Here is a 24,992-nt window from a genome sequence, read left to right as displayed (position 1 = left end):
GAAAATCCCCAAAAAGAAAATACTTTCATCATCGTCAACACTTTCACCTCACTTGTACATAATCACTGTTTTTGCAGAGGTGCCCAGAACACAACAGTTTAGAAGCATATACATATAAAGATATACAACATATCCCTCCAAACTGCCAATATCCCAACCCCTCCTTTAAAGTGCAGGCATTGTACTTCCCATTTCCAGTACTCAAGTCCGGCCATATAAAAATAACCGGTTTCCCTGAATCCCTTCACTAAATATTACCCTGCTTGCACTCCAACAGCTCATCAGGTCCCAAATACCATTTGTCTCCATTCACTCCTATCTAACACACTCATGCATGCTTGCTGGAAGTCCAAGTCCCTCACCCACAAAACCTTCTTTACCTCTCCCTCCAACCTTTTTGAGGATGACCCCTACCCTGCCTTCCTTTCCCTACAGATTTATACACTCTCCATGCCATTCTACTGTGATCCATTCTCTCTCAATGACCAAACAACCTCAACAACCCCTCTTCAGCCCTCTGACTAATACTTTTATTAACTCCACACCTCCTAATTTCCACACTCCGAATTCTCTGCATAATACTTACACCACACATTGCCCTTAGACAGGACATCTCCACTGCCTCCAACCGCCTCCTAGCTGCAGCATTTACAACCCAAGCTTCACACTCATAAAAGAGTGTTGGTACCATTATACTTTCATACATTCCCTTCTTTGCCTCCATAGATAATGTTTTTTGTCTCCACATATACCTCAATGCACCACTCACCTTTTTTCCTTCATGAATTCTATGGTTAACCTCATCCTTCATAATCCATCCGCTGACACGTCAGCTCCGAAATATCTGAAAACATTCACTTCTTCCATACTCCTCCTCTCCAATTCGATATCCAATTTTTCTTTATCTAAATCATTTGATACCCTCATCACCTTACTCTTTTCTATATTCACTTATTCACTTTCAACTTTCTACCTTTATACACTCTCCCAAACTCAACCACTAATCTTTGTAACTTTTCTTTAGAATCTCCCATAAGCACAGTATCATCAGCAAAAAGTAACTGTGTTAATTCCCATTTTGAATTTGAATCCCCATAATTTAATCCCACCCCTCTCCCCAACAGCCTAGCATTTACTTCTTTTACAACCCCATCTCTAAATATATTCAACCATGGTGACATTACACATCCCTGTCTAAGACCTACTTTTACTGGGAAGTAGTCACCCTAACCTGAGTCTCACTATCCTCATAAAAACTCTTTACAGCATTTAGTAACTTACTATCTATTCCATATACTTGCAACATCTGCCACATTGCTATCCACTCTATCATATGCCTTTTCTAAATCCATAAATGCAATGAAGACTTCCCTTTCTTCTTCTTTCAACACCGGCCGTATCCCACCGAGGCGGGGTGGCCCAAAAGGAAAAACGAAAGTTTCTCCTTTTACATTTAGTAATATATACAGGAGAAGGGGTTACTAGCCCCTTGCTCCCGGCATTTTAGTTGCCTCTTACAACATGCATGGCTTACGGAGGAAGAATTCTGTTCCACTTCCCCATGAAGGTAAGAGGAAATAAACAAGAACAAGAACTAGAAAGAAAATAGCAGAAAACCCAGAGGGGTGTGTGCATATATATGCTTGTACGTGTATGTGTAGTGTGACCTAAGTGTAAGTAGAAGTAGCAAGACGTACCTGAAATCTTGCATGTTTATGAGACAGAAAAAAGGACACCAGCAATCCTACCATCATGTAAAACAATTACAGGCTTTCGTTTTACACTCACTTGGCAGGGCGGTAGTACCTCCCTGGGCGGTTGCTGTCTACCAACCTACTACCTAGGGAAGACTTCTCTACCTTTATCTAAATACTGTTCACATATATGCTTCAGTATAAACACTCGATCTATACATCCCTGGCCAGTGCATGAAATAACCGCCTCCCTTTCTTCGTTGACATTTAAAAGTTCCTCAAAATATTCCCGTCATCCTCCCAGTACCTCCATCTACTAACTTCCCTACTCTGTTTATAACTGACAGATCCATTCGTTCCCTAGGCTTTCTTAACTTGTTTATCTCACTCCAAAATTTTTTCTGATTCTCATCAAAGTTTCTTGAAAGTGCCTCTCCCACTCTATCATCTGCTCTCCTTTTACACTCTCTCACCACTCTTTTCACCTTTCTTTTACTCTCTATATTCTCTGCTCTTCTTATAACACTTCTGCTTTGTAAAAACCTCTCATAAGCTACCTTTTTCTCTTTTATCACACCTTTACTTCATCATTCCACCAATCACTCCTCTTTCCTCCTGCACCTTCCCTCCTATAACCACAAATTTCTGCCCCACATTCTAATACTGTATTTTTAAAACTATTCCAGCCCTCTTCAACCCCCCCTCCTCCCCACTACTCATACTTGCACTAGCCCACCTTTCTGCCAATAGTTGCTTATCTTTCTTTCTTTCAACACACCGGCCGTATCCCACCGAGGCGGGGTGGCCCAAAAGGAAAAACGAAAGTTTCTCCTTTTACATTTAGTAATATATACAGGAGAAGAGGTTACTAGCCCCTTGCTCCCGGCATTTTAGTTGCCTCTTACAACACGCATGGCTTACGGAGGAAGAATTCTGTTCCACTTCCCCATGGAGATAAGAGGAAATAAACAAGAATAAGAACTAGAAAGAAAATAGAAGAAAACCCAGAGGGGTGTGTATATATGTGCTTGTACATGTATGTGTAGTGTGACCTAAGTGTAAGTAGAAGTAGCAAGACGTACCTGAAATCTTGCATGTTTATGAGACAGAAAAAAGGACACCAGCAATCCTACCATCATGTAAAACAATTACAGGCTTTCGTTTTACACTCACTTGGCAGGGCGGTAGTACCTCCCTGGGCGGTTGCTGTCTACCAACCTACTACCTAGGGAAGACTTCTCTACCTTTATCTAAATACTGTTCACATATATGCTTCAGTATAAACACTCGATCTATACATCCCTGGCCAGTGCATGAAATAACCGCCTCCCTTTCTTCGTTGACATTTAAAAGTTCCTCAAAATATTCCCGTCATCCTCCCAGTACCTCCATCTACTAACTTCCCTACTCTGTTTATAACTGACAGATCCATTCGTTCCCTAGGCTTTCTTAACTTGTTTATCTCACTCCAAAATTTTTTCTGATTCTCATCAAAGTTTCTTGAAAGTGCCTCTCCCACTCTATCATCTGCTCTCCTTTTACACTCTCTCACCACTCTTTTCACCTTTCTTTTACTCTCTATATTCTCTGCTCTTCTTATAACACTTCTGCTTTGTAAAAACCTCTCATAAGCTACCTTTTTCTCTTTTATCACACCTTTACTTCATCATTCCACCAATCACTCCTCTTTCCTCCTGCACCTTCCCTCCTATAACCACAAATTTCTGCCCCACATTCTAATACTGTATTTTTAAAACTATTCCAGCCCTCTTCAACCCCCCCTCCTCCCCACTACTCATACTTGCACTAGCCCACCTTTCTGCCAATAGTTGCTTATATCTCGCCCAAACTTCTTCCTCCCTTAGTTTATACCCTTTCACCTCTCTCTTACTTGTTGTTGCCATTTTCCTTTTGTCCCATCTACCTCTTACTCTTACCGTAGCTACAACTAAATAATGATCCGATATATCAGTTGCCCCTCTATAAACATGTACATCCTGAAGCCTACCCATCAACCTTTTATCCACCAATATATAATCTAACAAACTACTTTCATTACGTGCTATATTATACCTTGTATATTTATTTATCCTATATTCATAAAATATGTATTACTTATTACCAAACCTCTTTCTACACATAACTCAGTTAAAGGCTCCCCATTTTCATTTACCTCTGGCACCCCAAATTTACCTACTACTCCCTCCACAACATTTTTACCCACTTCAGCATTGAGATCGGCAAGCACAAGTACGTACTCTCTCACTTGGTTCAAAACACCCCACACACTCACTCAACATTTCCCAAAATCTCTCTCTCTCCTCTACACTTCTCTCTTCTCCAGGTGCAAGTACACTTACTGTAACCCACTTTTCACATCCAACCTTTATTTTACTCCACATAATCCTTGAATTAATACATTCATACTCCCTCTTTTCCTGCCATAGCTTATCCTTCAACATTATTGCTACTCCTTCTTTAACTCGAACTCTATTTGAAACCCCTGACCTAATCCCATTTACTTCTCTCCATTGAAACTCTCCCACCCCCTTCTGCTTTGTTTCACTTAAAGCCAGGACATCCAGCTTCTTCTCATTCATAACATCCACAATCATCTCTTCCACGCACATTCAGACATCCCACTTTGACAATTTTCTTTTTAATTTTAGTAATCTGTTCCCAGCATTTTAGTTGACTTTTACAACACGCATGGCTTACGGAGGAAAGATTCTTATTCCACTTCCCCATGGATATAAGTAAAGTAAGGAGAACAAGAGCTATTAAGATAAAATCAAAGAAAACTCAGATGAGTGTGTATAAATAAACATGTACATGTATGTGTAGTGTGATCTATGTGTAAGTAGAAGTAGCAAGATGTACCTGTAATCTTGTATATTTATGAGACAGACAAAAGACACCAGCACTCCTACCATCATGTAAAACAATTACAGGCTCTCGTTTTACACTCACTTGGCAGGACGGTAGTACCTCCCTGGGTGGTTGCTGTCTACCAACCTATATACTATATATACAGTGGACCCCCGCATACCGATTTTAATCCGTGCAAGAGGGGTCATTGTTATGCGAAATAATCGGTATGCGAATGAATTTTCCCCATAAGAAATAATGGAAATCAAATTAATCCATGCAAGACACCCAAAAGTATGAAAAAAAATTTTTTACCACATGAAATATACATTTTCCCACACACAAAGAGAAGGATACATGCACAATAGTAGAGTAGTACATGCACAGTATATATTGTGCATGTACTAGTCTACTAAATGAAGAATAAATGACACTTACCTTTATTGAAGATGCAGCAATGACTGATGAGACACTGTGTCCTGGGAGTGCCTTTTCCTCCTGAGTACTGTAGGTCCTGTTTGGCATTTTCTTCCAGAACAGGCCTTATCACACTGTGTATGCCACTACGATTCTTAAATCTCTCAAACCAACCTTTGCTGGCTTTAAATTCACCAATATGAGCACTAGTTCCAGGCATTTTTCCCTGTTCACCTGGGTGTTAGTCGACTTGTGTGGGTTGCATCCTGGGAGACAAGATTAAGGACCCCAATGGAAATAAGTTAGACAGTCTTCGATGACACTGACTTTTTTGGGTTATCCTGGGTGGCAAATCCTCTGGGGTTAATTGTTTCTTGGTATTCTCAATAAGCCACACCAACAACGGTGCTACAGCATCAGCAGCAGCTGACGGTGCTACAGCAGCAACAGACGATGCTACAGCAGCAGCAGACGATGCTACAGCAGCAGCAGCAGCTGACGGTGGTACAGCAGCAACAGACGATGCTACAGCAGCAGCAGACGATGCTACAGCAGCAGCAGCAGCTGACGGTGGTACAGCAGCAACAGACGATGCTACAGCAGCAGCAGACGATGCTACAGCAGCAGCAGCAGCTGACGGTGGTACAGCAGCAACAGACGATGCTACAGCAGCAGCAGACGATGCTACAGCAGCAGCAGCAGCTGACGGTGGTACAGCAGCAACAGACGATGCTACAGCAGCAGCAGACGATGCTACAGCAGCAGCAGACGATGCTACAGCAGCAGCAGCAGCTGACGGTGGTACAGCAGCAACAGACGATGCTACAGCAGCAGCAGACGATGCTACAGCAGCAGCAGACGATGCTACAGCAGCAGCAGCAGCTGACGGTGGTACAGCAGCAACAGACGATGCTACAGCAGCAGCAGACGATGCTACAGCAGCAGCAGACGATGCTACAGCAGCAGCAGCAGCTGACGGTGGTACAGCAGCAACAGACGATGCTACAGCAGCAGCAGACGATGCTACAGCAGCAACAGACGATGTTACAGCAGCAGCAGACGATGCTACAGCAGCAGCAGCAGCTGACGATGTTACAGCAGCAGCAGACGATGCTACAGCAGCAGCAGCAGCTGACGGTGGTACAGCAGCAACAGACGATGTTACAGCAGCAGCAGACGATGCTACAGCAGCAGCAGCAGCTGACGGTGGTACAGCAGCAACAGACGACGCTACAGCAGCAACAGACGATGTTACAGCAGCAGCAGACGATGCTACAGCAGCAGCAGCAGCTGACAGTGCAGCAGCAGCAGCTGACAGTGCAGCAGCAGCAGCAGCTGTACCACCAATAGTAGCGATGGTTGATTGGGGTTTATTATACAACCTGGCCAGCTCGGAGACACGCACTCCACTTTCATACTTATCAATGATCTTTTTCTTCATCTCTATTGTAATTCTCACCCTTATTGCTGTAGGGTTGGCACTAGAAGCTTTCTTGGGGCCCATGGTCACTTATTTTCCAGAAAAAGCACCGAAAACACTGTAATAATACGAAATATTCCGATTGTATGCTTGGATGTTACTGCGGAGGCTGGCTGGTAAACAATGCCACCGGCGGAACATGTGAGCGTGGCTCAGGCAGCACATTGGACGCGTCTCGGACGAAAATCGGTGAGCGGGTTTTTAAGCGGTATGTGAGGCAAAATTTTTGCGACTAAAGCAAGCGGTATGCGGATTAATCGCTATGTGATGCCATCGGTATGCGGGGGTCCACTGTATATACAGTGGACCCTCGGCTAACGAACGCATCACATAACGTTAAATCCGCCTAATGAAGCATTTCAGCGTAAACATTTTGGCCCGCTTAACGATAAAAAACTCACCCAACGTGATTCGTCTCGAACCTGTCCGTCCAGCCTGAGCGCCTCAGCTGCCCTGCTGTCATTGTGTACAAGCCAGGGTGGCCGGTTTCATGCATACATTCAATACATTTTGTATTATTCCATTGTTTATAGTGCTTGTAACTGCTATTTTAGCCACCATGGGCCCAAAGAAAGCTTCTAGTGCCAACCCTATGGTAAAATGGGTGAGAAATACTATTGAAATACTATAGTACACGGTTAGCTGCTGCTGCACCACCATCAGCTGTTGCTGCACTACCGTCAGCTGTACTACTCGAAGATGTGGAGAGACTGTTGTTGGTGTGGCTTAACGAGAAACAATTACCAAGAAACAATTAACCCCAGAGGGTTAGCCATCCAGGATAACCCAAGAAAGTCAGTGAGTCATTGAGGACTGTCTAACTTATTTCCATTGGGGTCCTTAATCTTGTCCCCCAGGAGGCGACCCACACCAGTTGACTAACACTCAGGTGAACAGGAAAAAATGCTTGGAACTAGTGCTCATATTGGTGAATTTAAGGCCAGCAAAGGTTGGTTTGAGAGATTTAAGAATTGTAGTGGCATACACAGTGTGATAAGGCATGGTGAAGCTGAAAAATTCCAACCCGAACAAGTGTTTAATTGTGATGAAACAGGCCTGTTCTGGAAGAAAATGCCAAACAGGACCTACATTACTCAGGAGGAAAAGGCACTCCCAGGACACAACCCTATGAAAGACAGGCTAACTCTCATGTTTTCTTGTAATGCTAGTGGGGATTGCAAAGTGAAGCCTTTACTCATGTATCACTCTGAAAATCCCAGAGTGTTCAAGAAAAACAGTGTCTCATCACTCATCAGTACTCTTCAATAAAGGTAAGTGTCATTTTAACATTTATTTATATAGTTATTGTGCATGTCTCATTGTTTTCTTTGTAGGGAAATGTATATTTCATGAAACAATTATTTTTTTTAATACTTTTGGCTGCCTGGAATGTATTAATTGGATTTCCATTATTTCTAATGGGGAAAATTAATTTGGCTAATGATAATTTTGTCTAACAATGAGCTCTCAGGAGCGGATTAATATCGTTAGCTGAGGGTCCACTGTATATACATACATACATACATACATACATACATACATACATACATACATATGCATATACATATACAGTGGACCCCCGAGTTTCATGATTAATCTGTTCCAGAGAGTCTGGTGAATGGTGAAATTCACGACTGGCGAAACCATTTTCCCCATAAGAAATAATGGAAATCCAATTAATCCGTTTCAGACACCCAAAAGTATTAACAAAAAATATTTTTTTAAAGATTAAATGTAGATTCACATACAGAAAATAATGACAAATGAATATAAAACACTAATATAATGGATACATGAGCATTTAACATCACATACCTTTATTGAAGAGTCTTGTTGGTGTATGGCAGACAGGTAGGAGGGGAGAGGGAGGCGAATTTATGCTTCAATATGACGCTAATATCATCTCTGCTGGTTATTTATCTATCAAAATTCATCTAGTATGACATAATAAAGAATATTAATAACATAGAAACATGATATATACTCTAGAATGAATAAAATATGTCATAACATATGTGAGGAGTAAGTGTTGGTAGTTTTGTTGTTGGGTTTATAAAGGCCACTGAGAGAAGCCGTACATATTAGTGGTGGTGGAGGCGGCAGCAGAAGCCACCAACACTTTTCACACTGAAACATTTACACTTACCTTGGATGAGATGTTAGTTTAATTAGTTTGATGGAGGAGATGCTGGCAGAGGTTTAGGGTGGTGGAAGATAGCAGGGCGGCATATGTTCAGTGGCCCTATACGCCAACAACATTGGAGAGTTACTTTCGTGTCGTTTTTCTGTCAATTGCTTAACTTACTTGCTACACTGTTAATACTACACTTTTTCGCTGGCTGGCTCTATAGCCTTTATCGATACCTGCTGCTTTAGTATCATACATGTCGTAGAATCACTGAATCACTGAAGAAGGCACATTCTCCCCTCTCTCTTCCTCCTCCACTTTGGTACTTTGCTACAAGTTTTTTCTTGAATTCTATCATGTTTCTTTCCTTCTTTACCAAAGGCCTGGCACTAGGAGCCTTCTTTGGGCCCATGGTGACCTAAGAGAAAAACAAAAGTTTTTCTTTCTAAATTTGGTAATTTTGGCATTTTAATTTGGCATTTTAGTTACCTCTTACGACACACATGGCTTACAGAGGAAGAATTCTTTTCTGCTTCCCCAAGGAGTGTAGTACAAATATATACAAAAATAAGCATCATTTGTACTATTGTTTTCTATACAAATAAATAGCTTGTATGTTATAAACCAACAATATAATGATTTTAACAACAGTGGACCTCTTTTGTATGTCCTGATCATATTTTTTTTTTTTTTTTATCTTATGCCAACTATTTTTTTTAAGTAGAATTGTGATGTGTAAAGCTTCCATACTACAGTACATATTTTAAATGTGCAAAAGATATTCACCAAAATTAGACCTAGATGTAGAGAAGCAGAATAAAATTATTAATATTTGAAAACAATTCTACAGCTTTGAAGCCAGTGTCGGTCCCGTAGTACTATGCCATTACCTCAGCTCACTCAAATAAGCGGTGAGCAGTAAATTTGGGCCTAGATATGAGAGAAGTGTATTTAATAAGTGTTCACCATATAAAAAAGAAGTCCTGTAGCAAGCAGTGCATAATAGGAAAAAAAAGCTTCAGCTACATTTTTGGTTTAAAACAGCAAGTTTGTGGTGTAATTTTGTATGGTATTTATGGTTCTATTCTCGGTGTCTTGATCTCATTTGACAGAATGGAAGATATATTACAGAAATAGAGATGATTTTGATTGGTTTTATACTGAAAGTAGGTTGAAATTGAGCGCAAAGTAGCAGAAATGTTCGATTTTTGGCGATATTCTGGAGTACGCAAATGACGTCACTCGTCTAATACACATCCATCTGGCCACTCTAATATGCATTTATGAATGCACTGACATTATACAATTATTATAATAATACAATAGTCTGCATATAGTAAATCTATTTTTTGTGAGACTAACAATTCAAAATGGAAAGCAAGTGTAATATAGGGGAGGCCTGGGGGACATGACTGATGAACATTGGACATGTTATTTTAGTGCCAGGAATGTCTGCATTGTTTATTCTGAACCCTATATTGAAATTGGCATTTCTTGAATTTTGTGTGAGATTGGCCAAATTACCAATTTCTGATCACTTTATTAAGCAGTTTAAATAATTGAATGGGCAGTTTCTTGTACTCAGTTGATAGAATGGATGACATACTAAATAACTAAGAATTTTGTCAACTTGATCAATGAAATTGACCTAAAATTAGACTCAAAGTGGACCAAATTGCAGCTGCATAAATATTGCTGACAGCAAAATTCGTGAAAGCATAATTTCGTCAGTTTTCCTTCAAATTTTATACTTTCTGTTTTATTACCTTCAGAAAAGATTCCCTACCATTTCATATGAAAAAAACAATATTTTTTTTGTTTGAAAATTTTCCAGCCCTGAGAGCAAGTTTGAAAGCAGGGGTTGTAACCTTAAAAGGTCCTATAAATTTGTGTTATAAAATGTCTTGCAGATTTATATAATAAAAGAGTTTGCATTAAAAGTCTAAAGGATTTATATAATAAAAGATATGAAAAGAAATATGAATAATCTCCTTGCTTGGGTCACCCTACCTTGGTAGAAAATAATGACCATGGTGAAAAAAAATTGTAGATGTAGAATTTAGTTTACTTAAAAATTTATTTTTGTCATATGAAAAGCAAAATTCCCAGTTATGAATTATTCTTTTAAGTATTTATCTCATGTACAGCATCTGATAAATCTTGTTATTGGTAGGGTGGTGGAGATCAAGTGGAGAACACATCAGTGTCTGGGCCAGGAGTGATGGTGGAGGTGCGCAGGTTTGATGTTCCTGCAACATTTGATCAGCTGATACTGACAGTTCTCACCAGTGTTGGGCCTCCTGTTTCTTACACTCGTACCACCACCCCCAACAAAATTACCATCACTGTACTTCCAAGAATTGGTAAAGAGTTTATTAATATAAATATTAATTTAAATTCTATAAGTATTTCTGATGATAAGAAAAGTGCAGCTTCCTCTTATGCATGAGTACAGGCACTCCTCACTTAACGACCGTGTTCCATTCCTATGAGTAGGTTGTAAAGCGAATTGGTCGATAAGCGAAGAGCTGCCACTTACTGATATTTCGGACATACTGTACTGGTAGTGGGTTTGTGTCAACCATCTTTAGATACTGTTTTAATATCACCTCTGCACCATTTAAAACATTTTTAGTTTATTTTTAAATGTTATTCAGTAGTGTAGTGTATACCGTAATGAACAGAATAGAGGAAATCAGCTGTAATATACATTACTTAGGTTTGCATACTGTAAATACAGGTAATCATTTTTATTTATTCTGAATAAGGAAAAGGTCATCAGCATCATTATTGGAGTTATCAGCAAGGTTATCAGGAGCTGTAGAGGGCTCAGGTAAGGGAGATAACGGTGAGGAAATGGAAGGACTTGTAGCGGTCCTGGGTGTAGCTTTCAAGAAGAATACCATTATGTGTATGTTTACCTGAATAAACTGACGGACTGATGTGTTCGGCTGGCTGGCTGGCTGGCTGAACATGTCAGTCAGTTTATTCAGGTAAACATACGCATAATGGGATTCTTCTTGAAAGCTACACCCAGGACCCCTACCCCTACCCAGCCAGCCAGTCAGCTGGCTGGCCAGTATCTCCTGTGGGATATTGGCCATTTTATAATAGAGAGGAACTCCTGTGAGATTCTGGCTAACTTCTTATAACATTTTAACATTTGGCTAGAACATTGCTGAAAAAAATGTTCACAGTGTATCTTACAATATATTCATGCCATATTGCCTAATTTCAAATACAGCCTCTCCTTACTTAACGACGGAGTTCCGTTCCTAAGATCACATCGGTAAACAAATTCGTTGCTAAGCGAGGAGCATATTATAATGGTAGGGGGTTTGTGTCAACCTTCTTTGATATTATTTTAATGTCACCTTTGCACCTTTTATAATATTTCTGGTATATTTTTAAATGTTTATACAGTAGTATACTGTATATTGTAATAAACAGAATAGAGGAAATCAGCTCTAATATACATTATTTAGGTATGCATGCTGGTCAGAGAGCCCGTCGTAAGTCTGAGTTGTCGGTAAACGAGTACGTTGCTAAGTGAGGAGAGGCTGTATAAATTATTTTCACAATTATATAGACTAAGTTTTAAAACAAATTACGTATTTATCACTGAAGAAGGGTACTTATATGAATATAGGGATGAACATGTGTGTGAGTGAGTGGTCCACTGAGATATATAAACTTTTGTAACTTGAACTCTGGCCAACAGACTGCACCACTTACCATGCTGAAATTTCACCTTGGCTCTTGAACTATAATAGCACAATGCATAATATTTAAAAAAGGTTTTAAGTGGCCAGTGAAATTTCAACTTCCATGGTCAGACTGATGCACAGCTTGATTTAAAGTCAAGATCTTTGTACTGAAAGAGTTCATATCATACCCTTTTCCTTCATGTATAATGTACTGTTACTATTTATTACTCAGAATTTTAAATTAAGTTCAAGGTGGCCATCTAGTAATTATTTTTTTATTTATTAACACATCGGCTGATTCTCACCAAGGCAGGGTGGCCTGAAAAAGAACAACTTTAATCATTCACTCCATCACTGTCTTACCAGAGGGGTGCTTTACACTACAGTTATAAAACTGCAACATTAACACCCCTCCTTCAGAGTGTAGACACTGTACTTCCCATCTCCAGGACTCAAGTCTGGCCTGCTGGTTTCCCTGAATTCCTTCATAAATGTTACTTTGCTTGCACTCTAACAGCACATCAAGTATTAGAAACCATTTGTTTCTATTCACTCCTATCAAATATGCTCATGCACGCTTGCTGGAAGTCCAAGCCCCTTGCACACAAAACCTCCTTTACCCCCTCCCTCCAACCCTTCCTAGGCCGACCCCTACCCTGCCTTCCCTCCACTACAGATTTATACACTCTTGAAGTCATTCTGTTTTGTTCCATTCTCTCTACATGTCCGAACCACCTCAACAACCCCTCCTCAGCCCTCTGGATAATAGTTTTGGTAATCCCACACCACCTAATTTCCAAACTACGAATTCTCTGCATTATATTCACACCACACATTGCCCTCAGATATGACATCTCCACTGCCCCCAGCCTTCTCCTCGTTGCAACATTCATCACCCATGCTTCACACCATTACAAGAGTGTTGGTACAACTATACTCTCATACATTTCCCTCTTTGCTTCCATGGACAAAGTTCTTTGACTCCACAGAGTGCTAAGTGCACCACTCACCCTTTTCCCCTCATCGATTCTGTGATTCACCTCATCCTTCATAGACCCATCTGCTGACATGTCCACTCCTAAATATCTGAATATATTCACCTCCTCCATACTCTCTCCCTCCAATCTGATATCCAATCTTTCATCACCTAATCTTTTTGTTATCCTCATAACCTTAGTCTTTCCTATATTCACTTTTAATTTTCTTCTTTTACATACCCTACCAAATTCATCGACCAATCTCTGCAACTTCTCTTCAGAATCTCCCAAAAGCACCGTGTCATCAGCAAAGAGCAACTGTGACAACTCCCACTTTGTGTTTGATTCTTTATCTTTTAACTCCACACCTCTTTCCAAGACCCAAGCATTCACTTCTCTTACAAGCCCATCTATAAGTATATTGAACAACCATGGTGACATCACACATCTTTGTCTAAGGCCTACTTTTACTGTGAAATAATCTCCCTCTCTCCTACATACTCTAACCTGGGCCTCACTATCCTCATAAAAACTTTTCACTGCTTTCAGTAACCTACCTCCTGTACCATACACCTGCAACATCTGCCACATTGCCCCCCTATCCACCCTGTCATATGCCTTTCCCAAATCCATAAATGCCACATAAACCTCTTTACCCTTATCTAAATACTGTTCACCTATATGTTTCACTATAAACATTTGATCTATACACTCTACCTTTCCTAAAGCCTCCATGTTCATCTGCTGTCCTACTCTCTGTCTTACTCTTAATTCTTTCAATAATACCTCTACCATACACTTTACCAGGTATACTCAACAGACTTTTTTTTTTTTTTTTAACAAGCCGGCTGTATCCCACCAAGGCAGGGTGACCCAAAAAGAAAAACAAAAGTTTCTCTTTTTACATTTAGTAATATATACAGGAGAAGGGGTTACTAGCCCCTTCTCCTGGCATTTTAGTCGCCTCTGACAACACGTATGGCTTACGGAGGAAGAATTCTGTTCCACTTCCCCATGGAGGTAAGAGGAAATAAACAAGAACAAGAACTAGTAAGAAAATAGAAGAAAACCCAGAGGGGTGTGTATATATATGCTTGTACATGTATGTGTAGTGTGGCCTAAGTGTAAGTAGAAGTAGCAAGACGTACCTGAAACCTTGCATGTTTATGAGACAGAAAAATGGACACCAACAATCCTACCATCATGTAAAACAATTACAGGCTTTCGTTTTACACTCACTTGGCAGGACGGTAGTACCTCCCTGGGCGGTTGCTGTCTACCAGCCTACTACCTAGAACTCAACAGACTTATTCCTCTATAATTTTTGCACTCTCTTTTATCCTCTTTGCCTTTATACAAAGGAACTGTGCATGCTCTCTGCCAATCCCTAGGTACCTTACCCTCTTCTGTACATTTATTAAATAATAGCACCAACCACTCCAAAACTATATCCCCTCCTGCTTTTAACATTTCTATCTTTATCCCATCAATCCCAGCTGCCTTACGCCCTTTCATTCTACCCACTGCCTCAGGAACTTCCCCCACACTCACAGCTGGCTCTTCCTCACTCCTACAAGATGTTATTCCTCCTTGCCCTATACATGAAATCACAGCTTCCCTATCTTCATCAACATTTAACAATTCCTCAAGGTATTCCCTCCATCTTCCCAATACATCTAATTCTCCATTTCTATTTTTAACTGTCAAATCCATTTGTTCCCTAGGCTTCCTCAACTTATTAATCTCACTCCAAAACTTTTTCTTATTTTCAACAAAATTTGTTGATAACATCTCACCCACTCTCATTTGCTCTCTTTTTACATTGCTTCACCACTCTCTTAACCTCTCTTTTTCTCTCCTTATACTCTTCCCTCCTTGCATCACTTCTACTTTATAAAAACCTCTCATCTGCTAACTTTTTCTCCCTTACTACTTTCTTTACATCATCATTCCATCAGTCGCTCTTCTTCCCTCCCGCACGCACTTTCCTGTAACCGCAAACTTCTTAAACCTACCCCATACATCTTCGACCCCATTGCCTATACTCTCACTAGCCCATCTATCCTCCAATAGTTGTTTATATCTTACCCTAACTGCCTCTTCTTTTAGTTTATAAACCTTCACCTCTCTCTTACTTGCTTCTTCTGTTTCCTTGTATCCCATCTACCTTTTATTCTCAGTGTAGCTACAACTAAGAAGTGATCTGATATATCTGTGGCCCCTCTATAAACATGTACATTCTGAAATCTACTCAACAGTCTTTTATCTACCAGTACATAGTCCAACAAACTACTGTCATTACGCCCTACATCATATCTTGTATATTTATTTATCCTCTTTTTCTTAAAATACGTGTTACTTATAACTAAACCCCTTTCTATACAAAGTTCAATCAACGGGCTCCCATTATCATTTACACCTGGCACCCCAAACTTACCTACCACACCCTCTCTAAATGCTTCTCCTACTTTAGCATTTATGTCCCCTACCACAGTTACTCTCTCACTATCTAGTAATACATTGCTTAATTTACTTTCAGAAAATCATGTAGTGTCATCTTTCATACCAGATGAGCAGCCAACAGGTACTGTGTGAATAAATTTTATTTTTGAAGTGGTTAATATTGAAAATTGTTTATATATTAAGCAGAGTAGAAAATATGGTTAGTGTATATCACATAAAACAAAAATAGAGTTAAATTGAGGGCTTGATCCCAAATCTGCACACTGCCATAGCAATGTGCTGGAGTGAGAGATATAGGAGTGTCAAATAGACCCAGTGGAAAGTAGGGAAGTCAGTGGCACAATAGGAAAGTACAGTATCAGCATGCGTGGTCCTAGACTTTTCAGCCTGCTACCAGCAGGCCTCCTGTAGAAGTCTTCAAGAAGAAACTAGATAACTACCTCCACAGCAAGCCAGATCGTCCAGGCTGATGGGTCTCCAGCAATAGCAGCCTGGTTGACCAGTTAATCAGCAGGGAGGACTGGCTCTGGGAGTAGGAAAACTCCAGAAAGAGGTCACAAGTAAATCAAAGGTAATAAAAATTACTGATATGGACTTTGCTTGAACCCTTTCTCGTCATCATGCATCTCTTTGGTAGTTCCTAATAAGTGCCATTGTGCCTTGAATAAAGAAAGCTTATCATATGAGCTGTCAGCTTATGCATGTTGATCTTCAGATTTTTAACACTGGGCAGCAGATGGCAGTAGTACTTACCGGACTGTCATGTCACCTATTGATCCGTGAGTTACCATGCTACAGAGCACGATGTTGAAAATATGTGACAGTAAGAGGTAGATGGAGTAAAAAGAGAATAGCATCAGTTGGTGAGAGAGAAATGATAGTGAATGAACTGAAAAAGGAGACAGGGGAGAAAGGTGGGCTAGGAAGAGTGCAGGTAATGAGAGGGAGGTCGAAGAGGTATGAAGTAAATTAAAGAATGTAGTGCTAGAGTGTGCAGAAATAGTTTGTAAGTATAAGAGAGCAAGTGTGGATAGGAAAGTAATGATTGGTAAACTGATGAGTTAAAGAGGGTGGCAAGGAAAAAAAAAAAGTTGGCATGTAATAGTTTTTTACAATGTAGAAACGTTTGGAAGGCAGGGTTGATGAAGAGAAAAGAGAGGTTAAAAGAGAGCAGTGAAGGAGTGGAAAAAGAGTGCTAGTGAGAGAATGGGTGAGGCTCTGTTGGCAAATTTGGCTGACAATAAGGAAGATTTTTGGAAGGAGATTAATAAGTTCAGAAAGCCTGGAGAGCAAATGGGCAAGGTAATCATAAATGAAAGAGGTGGGGGATGTTTGACAGACAGGTGGAGTTACTGGGAAGATGGAGAGAATATTTTCAGTTAACATTGGGCATGGAGGAATAATATTTAATAGGGGTAAGAAAGAGCCAGATGTAAGTGTGGGAGAAATGTGTGAGGCAGCTGAGACATCTGGGATTAAGACAGATGTTGCAAACATGTGGAGATGTAGTTTCAGAGTGAATGATGGATTTGTTCAGTACTGTACCATATATGCATGAAGGAATGGAAGGTAACTAAGGATTGGCAAAGAGCAAAAGGGGACAAGAAAGAGAGAAAAAGCGAGTACAAAAAATTATAGGAAATTAAGCCTTTTAAATATACTGGGCAAAGTGTATGCTAGAATTAAATAAAGAAAGTCTTTAGGGTAAGAAGAAAAGAGAGTATGTTGACATTGACAGAGGGCAAAGAAGACATCATTAACTTGAGGGTAAAATAATAATTAGGATTGCAGATAGAACAAGGAAGATTTTGGAATGGTAAGTGATGTATAGACCATTTGTTTATATTGAAGTATGTAAGTGAACAATTCTCCCATAAATGTAGGGAACTTTTTTGCTACATTTATGGATTTAGATTTATGATAGAGTGGATAGGGAAACAGTGTGGCAAATGTATGGAATAGGTGGTAGGTTATCTTATATTACCGGCCATAAAGGGTGCAAGGAAGGTAGTGTGATGAGGGAAGTAGGTCTATGAAAGATGAGGTGAACCATAGGATAGATGAGGGGGGGGAAGGTAGGTGGTACAATGAGACAAAGAACTTTATCCATGGATGCGAAAAGGGGAATGTACCAGAGTATAGTGATGCTAACACTATTGTATGGGTGTGAAGCATAGGCTGTAAATGTTCCAGTAGCAATGTCATATTTGAAGGCAATGTGTCATGAATATTTTGCTGAGAATTTGGAGCTTGGGGATTAGAAGGTGTAAGGTTGCCAAAAGTATAATTCAGAGAGCTGAGGACAGGTTGTTGAGGTGGTGTGAGGATTTAGAGAGGATGGAGCAAGATAGGATGAATAAAAGAATGTATAAATCTAGGGGATGAGAAGGAGGTGCAGGGGTCATCTCGGGAAGTGTTGGAGAGAGAGAGAGTGTGAGAGAGATAGTGAGAGAGAGAGTGTGAGAGAGATAGTGAGAGAGAGAGTGTGTGAGAGTGTGAGAGAGGGAGTGAGTGTGTGTGAGAGAGTGTGAGAGAGAGAGTGTGAGAGTGTGAGAGAGAGAGTGTGAGAGAGAGTGTGAGAGAGAGAGTGTGAGAGTGAGTGTGAGAGAGTGTGAGAGTGAGTGTGAAAGTGAGTGAGTGAGAGAATGAGAATGAGACAGAGAGAATGAGAATGAGAAACAGAGAATGATAATGAGAAACAGAGAGAGAGAATGATAATGAGAGAGAGACTGAGAATGAGAGAGAATGAGAATGAGAGAGAGGAAATGAGAAGGAGAATGAGAGAGAATGAGAATGAGAGAGAATGAGAATGAGAGAGAGAATGAGAATGGGGATAATGGAGATTTTGAGTGCTAGGGGCCTGAACATCCAACAGGCTTCTGTAAGTGTATTATATATAAGTGGAGGCAAATGGTTTTTATAGCTTGATGTTCTGTTGGAATGTGAGCAAGGTAACATTTATGAAGTCTGCTTAGCTGAACTTGAGTCCTGGAGGTGGGAGATACAGTGTTTGCACTGAAGGAGAGGTGAGGATGTTGCAGTCTGGAGGGCCAGCTGATTTGCATTGTCAGTTCACTTCTGGAATGAATGAATGATGGTAAATGCATTTCTTTTTTTTTTGGGTAATCCTACCTTGGTGGGAGGCCACCAGTGTGAAAAAATATTATTACATTAATACTGTTGTATAATTGGTTTTTAGTTATATAATAAATGCTATTAAATTTTTTGAAGCGAATTATAATTCAAAAGTATTTTTTTGTCTATAGATACATCTATTAATATAGAGAATAGGCCTTAACCCCTCTTGAAAGCTACTAAAGGTTTGTTGGTAATTCCCCTTATGTATAAAGGGAGGATGTTGAAAAGTCTTGGCTCCTTTATACTTATTGAGTTCTCTTAGTGTATTCACTGCACTCCTACTTTGTCACATGGGATATTTGCACCATCTACCAAGCCTCTTACTTTTGTTGGGGGAGATTTTGGTGTACAGATTTGGGACCAATTCCTCTAGAATTTTCCATTTGTAAATTACAGTGTATCTTTCTTGTCTGTGTTCCAGGGAGTACAGTCAAGAGACCTCAGATATTCCCAATAATTTAGGTGCTTGACAGAATTTATATAGACAGTAAAGATTCTCCGTAGATTTTCTAGATCTGCTATTGTGTATGCCTTGAAAGGGGTTTAGCTTTCACAAGTATTCCAATTTCGAGTGAATAAGTAAATTAAAGAGCACAGTGGGCCCCCGGCATACGATGGCATCGGCATACGTTAAATCCGGCATTTTAACGGACAAATTTTGCCTCGCCACACGCGATTCGTCCGGGACACATCCCATGTGTGTCCTCAGCTGTCCCATGCGTGCCAGTGTTTACAAGCCAGCCAGTGCAGTCGCATCCACGCATACAATTGGTACATTTCATATTATCACAGCGTTTTTAGTGATTGTACCTGCAAAATAAGTCACCATCGGCCCCAAGAAAGCTTCTAGTGCCAACCGTGCGGTAAAAAAGGTGAAAATTACTATGGAAATGAAGAAAGAGATAATTGCTAAGTACGAAAGTGGAGTGCGTGTCTCGGAGCTGGCCAGGTTGTATACCAAACCCCAGTCAACCAACGTTACTATTGTGGCCAACAAAACGGCAATCAAGGAAGCTGTTCTTGCAAAAGGTGCAAGTTTGTTTTCGAAACAGAGATCACAAGTACTACTCGAAGATGTTGAGAGACTGTTATTGGTGTGGATAAACGAAAAACAGATAGCAGGAGATACCATCTCTTAAGCGATCGTATGTAAAAAGGGTGGGAAATGCATACTATCGTACCACAGTCGGCTGTTGCTGCACCACAGCCAGCTGTTGCTGCACCACAGTCAGCTGTTGCTGAACTACGGTGAGCTGCTGTTGCACCACGGTCAGCTGCTGCTGCATCACAGTCAGCTGCTGCTACACCATGGTCAGCTGCTGCTGCACCAAAGTCAACTGTTGCTGCACTATGGTCAGCTGGTCCTAGTGGCATTAAAAGAAGGGAAGTAACCCCAGAAAAGGATGTGCTACTTAAAGTCCTAATGGAAGGGGATTCCCCTTCTGAACATTAACAACTTCCACACTCTCCCCTCGTCCCATCCCATCAATCATCACCAGATCTTCAATAAAGGTAAGTGTCAGTTTGTGTGTATTAAAATTAATATTTCATGTGGTAAAATTTTTTTTTTCATACTTTGTGGTGTCTTGCACGGATTAATTTGATTTCCATTATTTCTTATGGGGAAAATTAATGCGCCTTACGATAATTTCGGCATACGATGAGCTCTCAGGAACGGATTAATATTATATGCCGGGGGTCCACTGTATTATCATTGGCATGACATCGTTTATTTTAAAGGTTCTAGTTATTTAGTCTATCATTTTCCTTGCAGAAGTTATAGTAACAGTTATGATTCTTGACTGCCTTGACTGTAAGATGTGACATTTTCACTCATAAGTCCCTCGTATCACTTTATTGAGTAGGAGTTTGTTTTTATTTTCCATTCTAGTTTCTGAGGAATTTGTTCTAAATTTCTCTAGAGTAGTTAATGTAGATACCCTCACTGTTGTCCTTTGCTCCCTCCATCCAACGCTACATACATGTATGTCACCTCTATTGCTCACTGTTTTGCTTTCTCTTTACCATATACTTGTAGAGTGAGTCAGTGTGCAAGCTATTCTCTATATCTAGAATGTAGCTAGTAGCTACCATTCCCATCTCCCTCATCCTAACTTTTTGCTCTCTCACCCTGTCTTGCTTCCTATTTCTCTCATTGTTTCCTCTCCCTGACCATTTTTTTCTCTAGCCCTCAACCTCTCCATGTCCCTTACTCCCACCTTAACTATCACTCCCTTACCATTATTCTTTACCATACCCTCTCCCTTGTCTCTCTCATAAGATATTGATTGATGTGTAGATCATTCCTTGACAATAGAGAAGTGAATGATTTCTTCGTAGGCTGTATTACTGTATAGTAATGGTGTTTGAGATGTAGTGATTGTACTGTGTAGCATTTTTCAATAATATTCTATCTTCCTTAACTTACAATCATAAATTGGACAACTCTAATGGTAATTAAGACTATTTTTGTTTTCAGTGTATGCAGAAGATGTTGCAGCAGTTATACAGGCTGGCTTGTCAGTGAGCTGTGATGAAGAGTCTATGACAGTTGCCATTCCAGTGTACATCTCTGATCATGTCGGAGGAATCACCATGTCCCTGGGAGACCTCTCATGCTCGGCTCTCATGAATGTCTCTCACATTGTCATAAAGGAAAAGTTTGACCGGTGCAACTTTCTGCGACGGAGCTCCTCCTACCAAACCACTTATATCAATTATGTGAGTATGTCAAGATTAGGTGTTCATCTATATCCTGTGCTTCATGCACTCTCATATATTATGTGAGTATGTCAAGATAAGGTGTTCATCTATATCCTGTGTTTCATATCCTCTCATACATTATGTGAGTATGTCAAGATAAGGTGTTCATCTATATCCTGTGCTTCATGCCCTCTCATATGTTATATGAGTATGTCAAAGGATAAGGAGTTCATCTGTATACTGTGCTTTATACCCTCTCATACATTATGGAAAGTCCTTGGTTATGCAAAGCATTTCAAGCAGACTAAAACCAGAACTTAAAAATACCTGACATTCTGTAGTTGAGGTTAGATTATTTGAATACATTTCTGAGTTTAATATAATTAAATTGTCTGAATTCTATATTTAATATAATGTTGTCTAAGGATAAGATTATTATAAACACCAGAACTCTGCGAAGTTTTATAAAATTGGTACAGGCACAAAAACTTTTCTGTCCAGAGATTTATATGGTATTGGGAGAGCTGGTTGCCGACTCTGGCTCAGTATGGTGTTGGGAGAGCTGGTTGCTGACTCTGGCTCAGTATGGTGTTGGGAGAGCTCATTGCCAACTCTGGCTCAGTATGGTGTTGGGAGAGCTGGTTGCTGACTCTGGCTCAATGTGGTGTTGGGAGAGCTGGTTGCTGACTCTAGCTCAATATGGTATTGGGAGAGCTAGTTGCTGATTTTGGCTCAGAATGGTGCTGGGAGAGTTGGTTGCTGAATCTGGCTTAATATGGTGTTGGGAAGAGCTGGTTGCTGACTGGCTCAATATGGTGTATGTTATAGTGGCCTTCCTAACCTCAACACACAACTGACTCAAAGCTCTCAGCTGATTAAGCATAAACAGACATCTCACAACCATCTACTGCTCAGTAGTAGTCACCTAAACATCTCCAAAAACTAATATATCAATGGTATACAGTACCGACAAGATGATAAACTAGATGCATATACAACATCCATGTATCTGTATTTTGTAGATTGTTCTTATACTGAGATGTTTGGATGTAGCCCAGTTTTTTCCTGTATATTCTTTACTTGCCAGATCTCAAGAATGTAATTCCTACAGTATTGCAGATGAATGCACATGTGTCTAATTTATCTATTCCTACAGTAGTTTACTGTAAATTTTTAATCCTTTCACTGTCACACCCCCCCCCCCCCCCCAAATTAAAAGTGCTGACAGTGTCACAATTCCCTGCCCCCAAAACCTTTAATTTTCTGAAATGGTAGTCTTTTTCTGAAAGTAATACCAGCAAAAATGCAAAAATCTGTGGAAAGCTTGCATAATTACACAGGTACAAAGTTGACAGTCTGGACACAATTTATGTAGCAGTAATTTTTCCCACTTTGAGTCGTACTTTAAGCCAATTCCATTGCGTAATTCAATCCAATTCCTAGGTATTTCGCTAGTATGCCTTCCTTTCTGTCAACTGAATACAAGAAAGTTCCCATTCAACTGTAAGAACTATCCTGTAAAGTGCACAGAAATCAACAATTTGGTCAAATTTCAACAAATTCCAATTTAAAATAAGTATAAAGTAAACACTGTAGGCATTCCAGCCATCAAAATGACCATTCCTCTGTTCATAAGTCATGTCTCCAGGTCTCTCCTATATAACATTTGCCTTCCATTTTGAATCCCTCATCACATAAAAAAATGAAGTTTTATTCTATTTGATAATAATTGTAACCAAGAATGATTAGTCATGGTTTAGGCCAACCCTTCCTTAGGAAAACTGTCAAAAATCCAATATTCCCAGCACTTTGAGCGTTATTTCACTAGTCTTCCAGTTTGTTAAATGATGACAAGAAATAATCAATAAAAACCATAAAAGCAGCCTAGACAACACCTTAAACCGTAAACGGTCCAAACGTATATATACGTTTTTTCAACATTTGAAAGTATGTAAAAAAAGTAGATCTTCTTTTTGTTTTTCTACATTTGAAAATGTGTAAAAAAACTTTGATCTACTTCTTTTTTTTTTGTTATATTTGAAAATATGTAAAAAAAAACTTAGATCTACTTTTGTAGCACTACACATGTGAACGTAGATCTGCTTGGACCGTTTACGGGCTAAAGTCCCTGTTTCAAACTAAACACAAGGTCAGATGTTTGCTTTCCCATCATGCACTGCATTCTCTCATGACCAGGCAGTATATTTGAGGGCACTGTGTTTAAAATGTAGATGTATGTGAGTGACACTGGTGTCACTCACATACAGATTAAAGATTCTTTATTTTAGCATGATACAATGTTTGTACAGAGATGGGTGACATTTAGGTGTGCATGCAGAAAGCCCCTTAGTATGCACAACATGATGTATGTCTGTGTGGGAGACAGTGAAAGGGTTAAGAAACCTAACAGTGTAACAGTGTGTGACTACCCAACAATCACACCTCACCAAAATGTGGCATAGCTGCAGTTAGAGGTGCAGGTCTTCCTGTAATCATTGACTGGAAATGCAAAGGTCATCAGGACTCCCAAACAATTCGTTGGAAAGTAGGGTGTTAAAGATTGTAATATTCAAGAACACATATTAATTTATTGTCTTGGCAAATATAAAATTGCGCAGTATTCCTGTACTCTACCACATTTTCAGGTAAATGTTGAGCTTGGTCCCACCATCAGCGATGATGAAGATTTTGCCGGGTCTGGTTATGGTTCTGACGATGAGTACTATGCTGCCAGGATTCCTCCAATAAAAGTTGAGTGTGAGGTGGAGCCACGTCCAACCTATCATCACATGCCTCTCCCTGCTACGCAAGCTACTTATAAGAAGGTACTACATTCTTACCCAGCTTTTACTTTCTTAAATATGGGAAGTTATGAAATTGCTTACAAGTTAATGTCTATTATTTTCATTTACAAACAAGTTGTTTTATATAAAAAGTAAGTGTACAAAGGATGGTTTTGTTTCACATGTGTGTAATGTGGATCAAGAGTTGTAAAATACTGATAGATAAGTGTGTGTGTTTGTGCTCACCTAGTTGTGGTTGCAGGGGTTGAGTCACAGCTCCTGGCCCCACCTCTTTGTGCCTCCACTACATCACTTCCCAGACTATTCCACTTCCTGACAACTCTGTGGCTGAAGAAATGCTTCCTAACATCCCTGTGATTCATTCGAGTCTTCAACTTCCAACTGTGACCCTTTGTTGCTGTGTCCCACCTCTGGAACATCCTGTCTCTGTTCACCTTGTCGATTCATCTCAGTATTTTATATGTTGTCATCACATCCCCCCATCTCTCCTGTCCTCCAGTGTTGTCAGGTCGACTTCCCTTAACCTCTTCTCGTAGGACATGCCCCTTAGCTTCGGGATTAGTCTTGTTGCAAACCTTTGCAGTCTCTAGTTTCCTCATGTGCTTGGCTAGGT

At 40.0% G+C, this 24,992-nt stretch overlaps 1 protein-coding gene across 1 annotated transcript in view; it reads left to right on the top strand.

Annotated features, from left to right (window-relative positions):
- The window catches only part of LOC128692724 (transforming growth factor beta receptor type 3), a 500,896-nt gene that overhangs the window by 432,076 nt on the left and 43,828 nt on the right, over positions 1-24,992 (top strand). Inside the window, exons 7-10 of the mRNA XM_070090033.1 lie at positions 10,761-10,950; positions 15,811-15,855; positions 21,352-21,593; positions 24,221-24,400. Coding sequence (XP_069946134.1) covers positions 10,761-10,950; positions 15,811-15,855; positions 21,352-21,593; positions 24,221-24,400 — 657 coding nt within the window. The remainder of the gene's footprint in view (positions 1-10,760; positions 10,951-15,810; positions 15,856-21,351; positions 21,594-24,220; positions 24,401-24,992) is intronic.

This window comes from Cherax quadricarinatus, chromosome 30 (assembly GCF_038502225.1).
Source record: "Cherax quadricarinatus isolate ZL_2023a chromosome 30, ASM3850222v1, whole genome shotgun sequence".
NCBI classification, from domain to species: domain Eukaryota; kingdom Metazoa; phylum Arthropoda; class Malacostraca; order Decapoda; family Parastacidae; genus Cherax; species Cherax quadricarinatus.
This window is presented reverse-complemented; position numbering and strand designations above follow the sequence as displayed.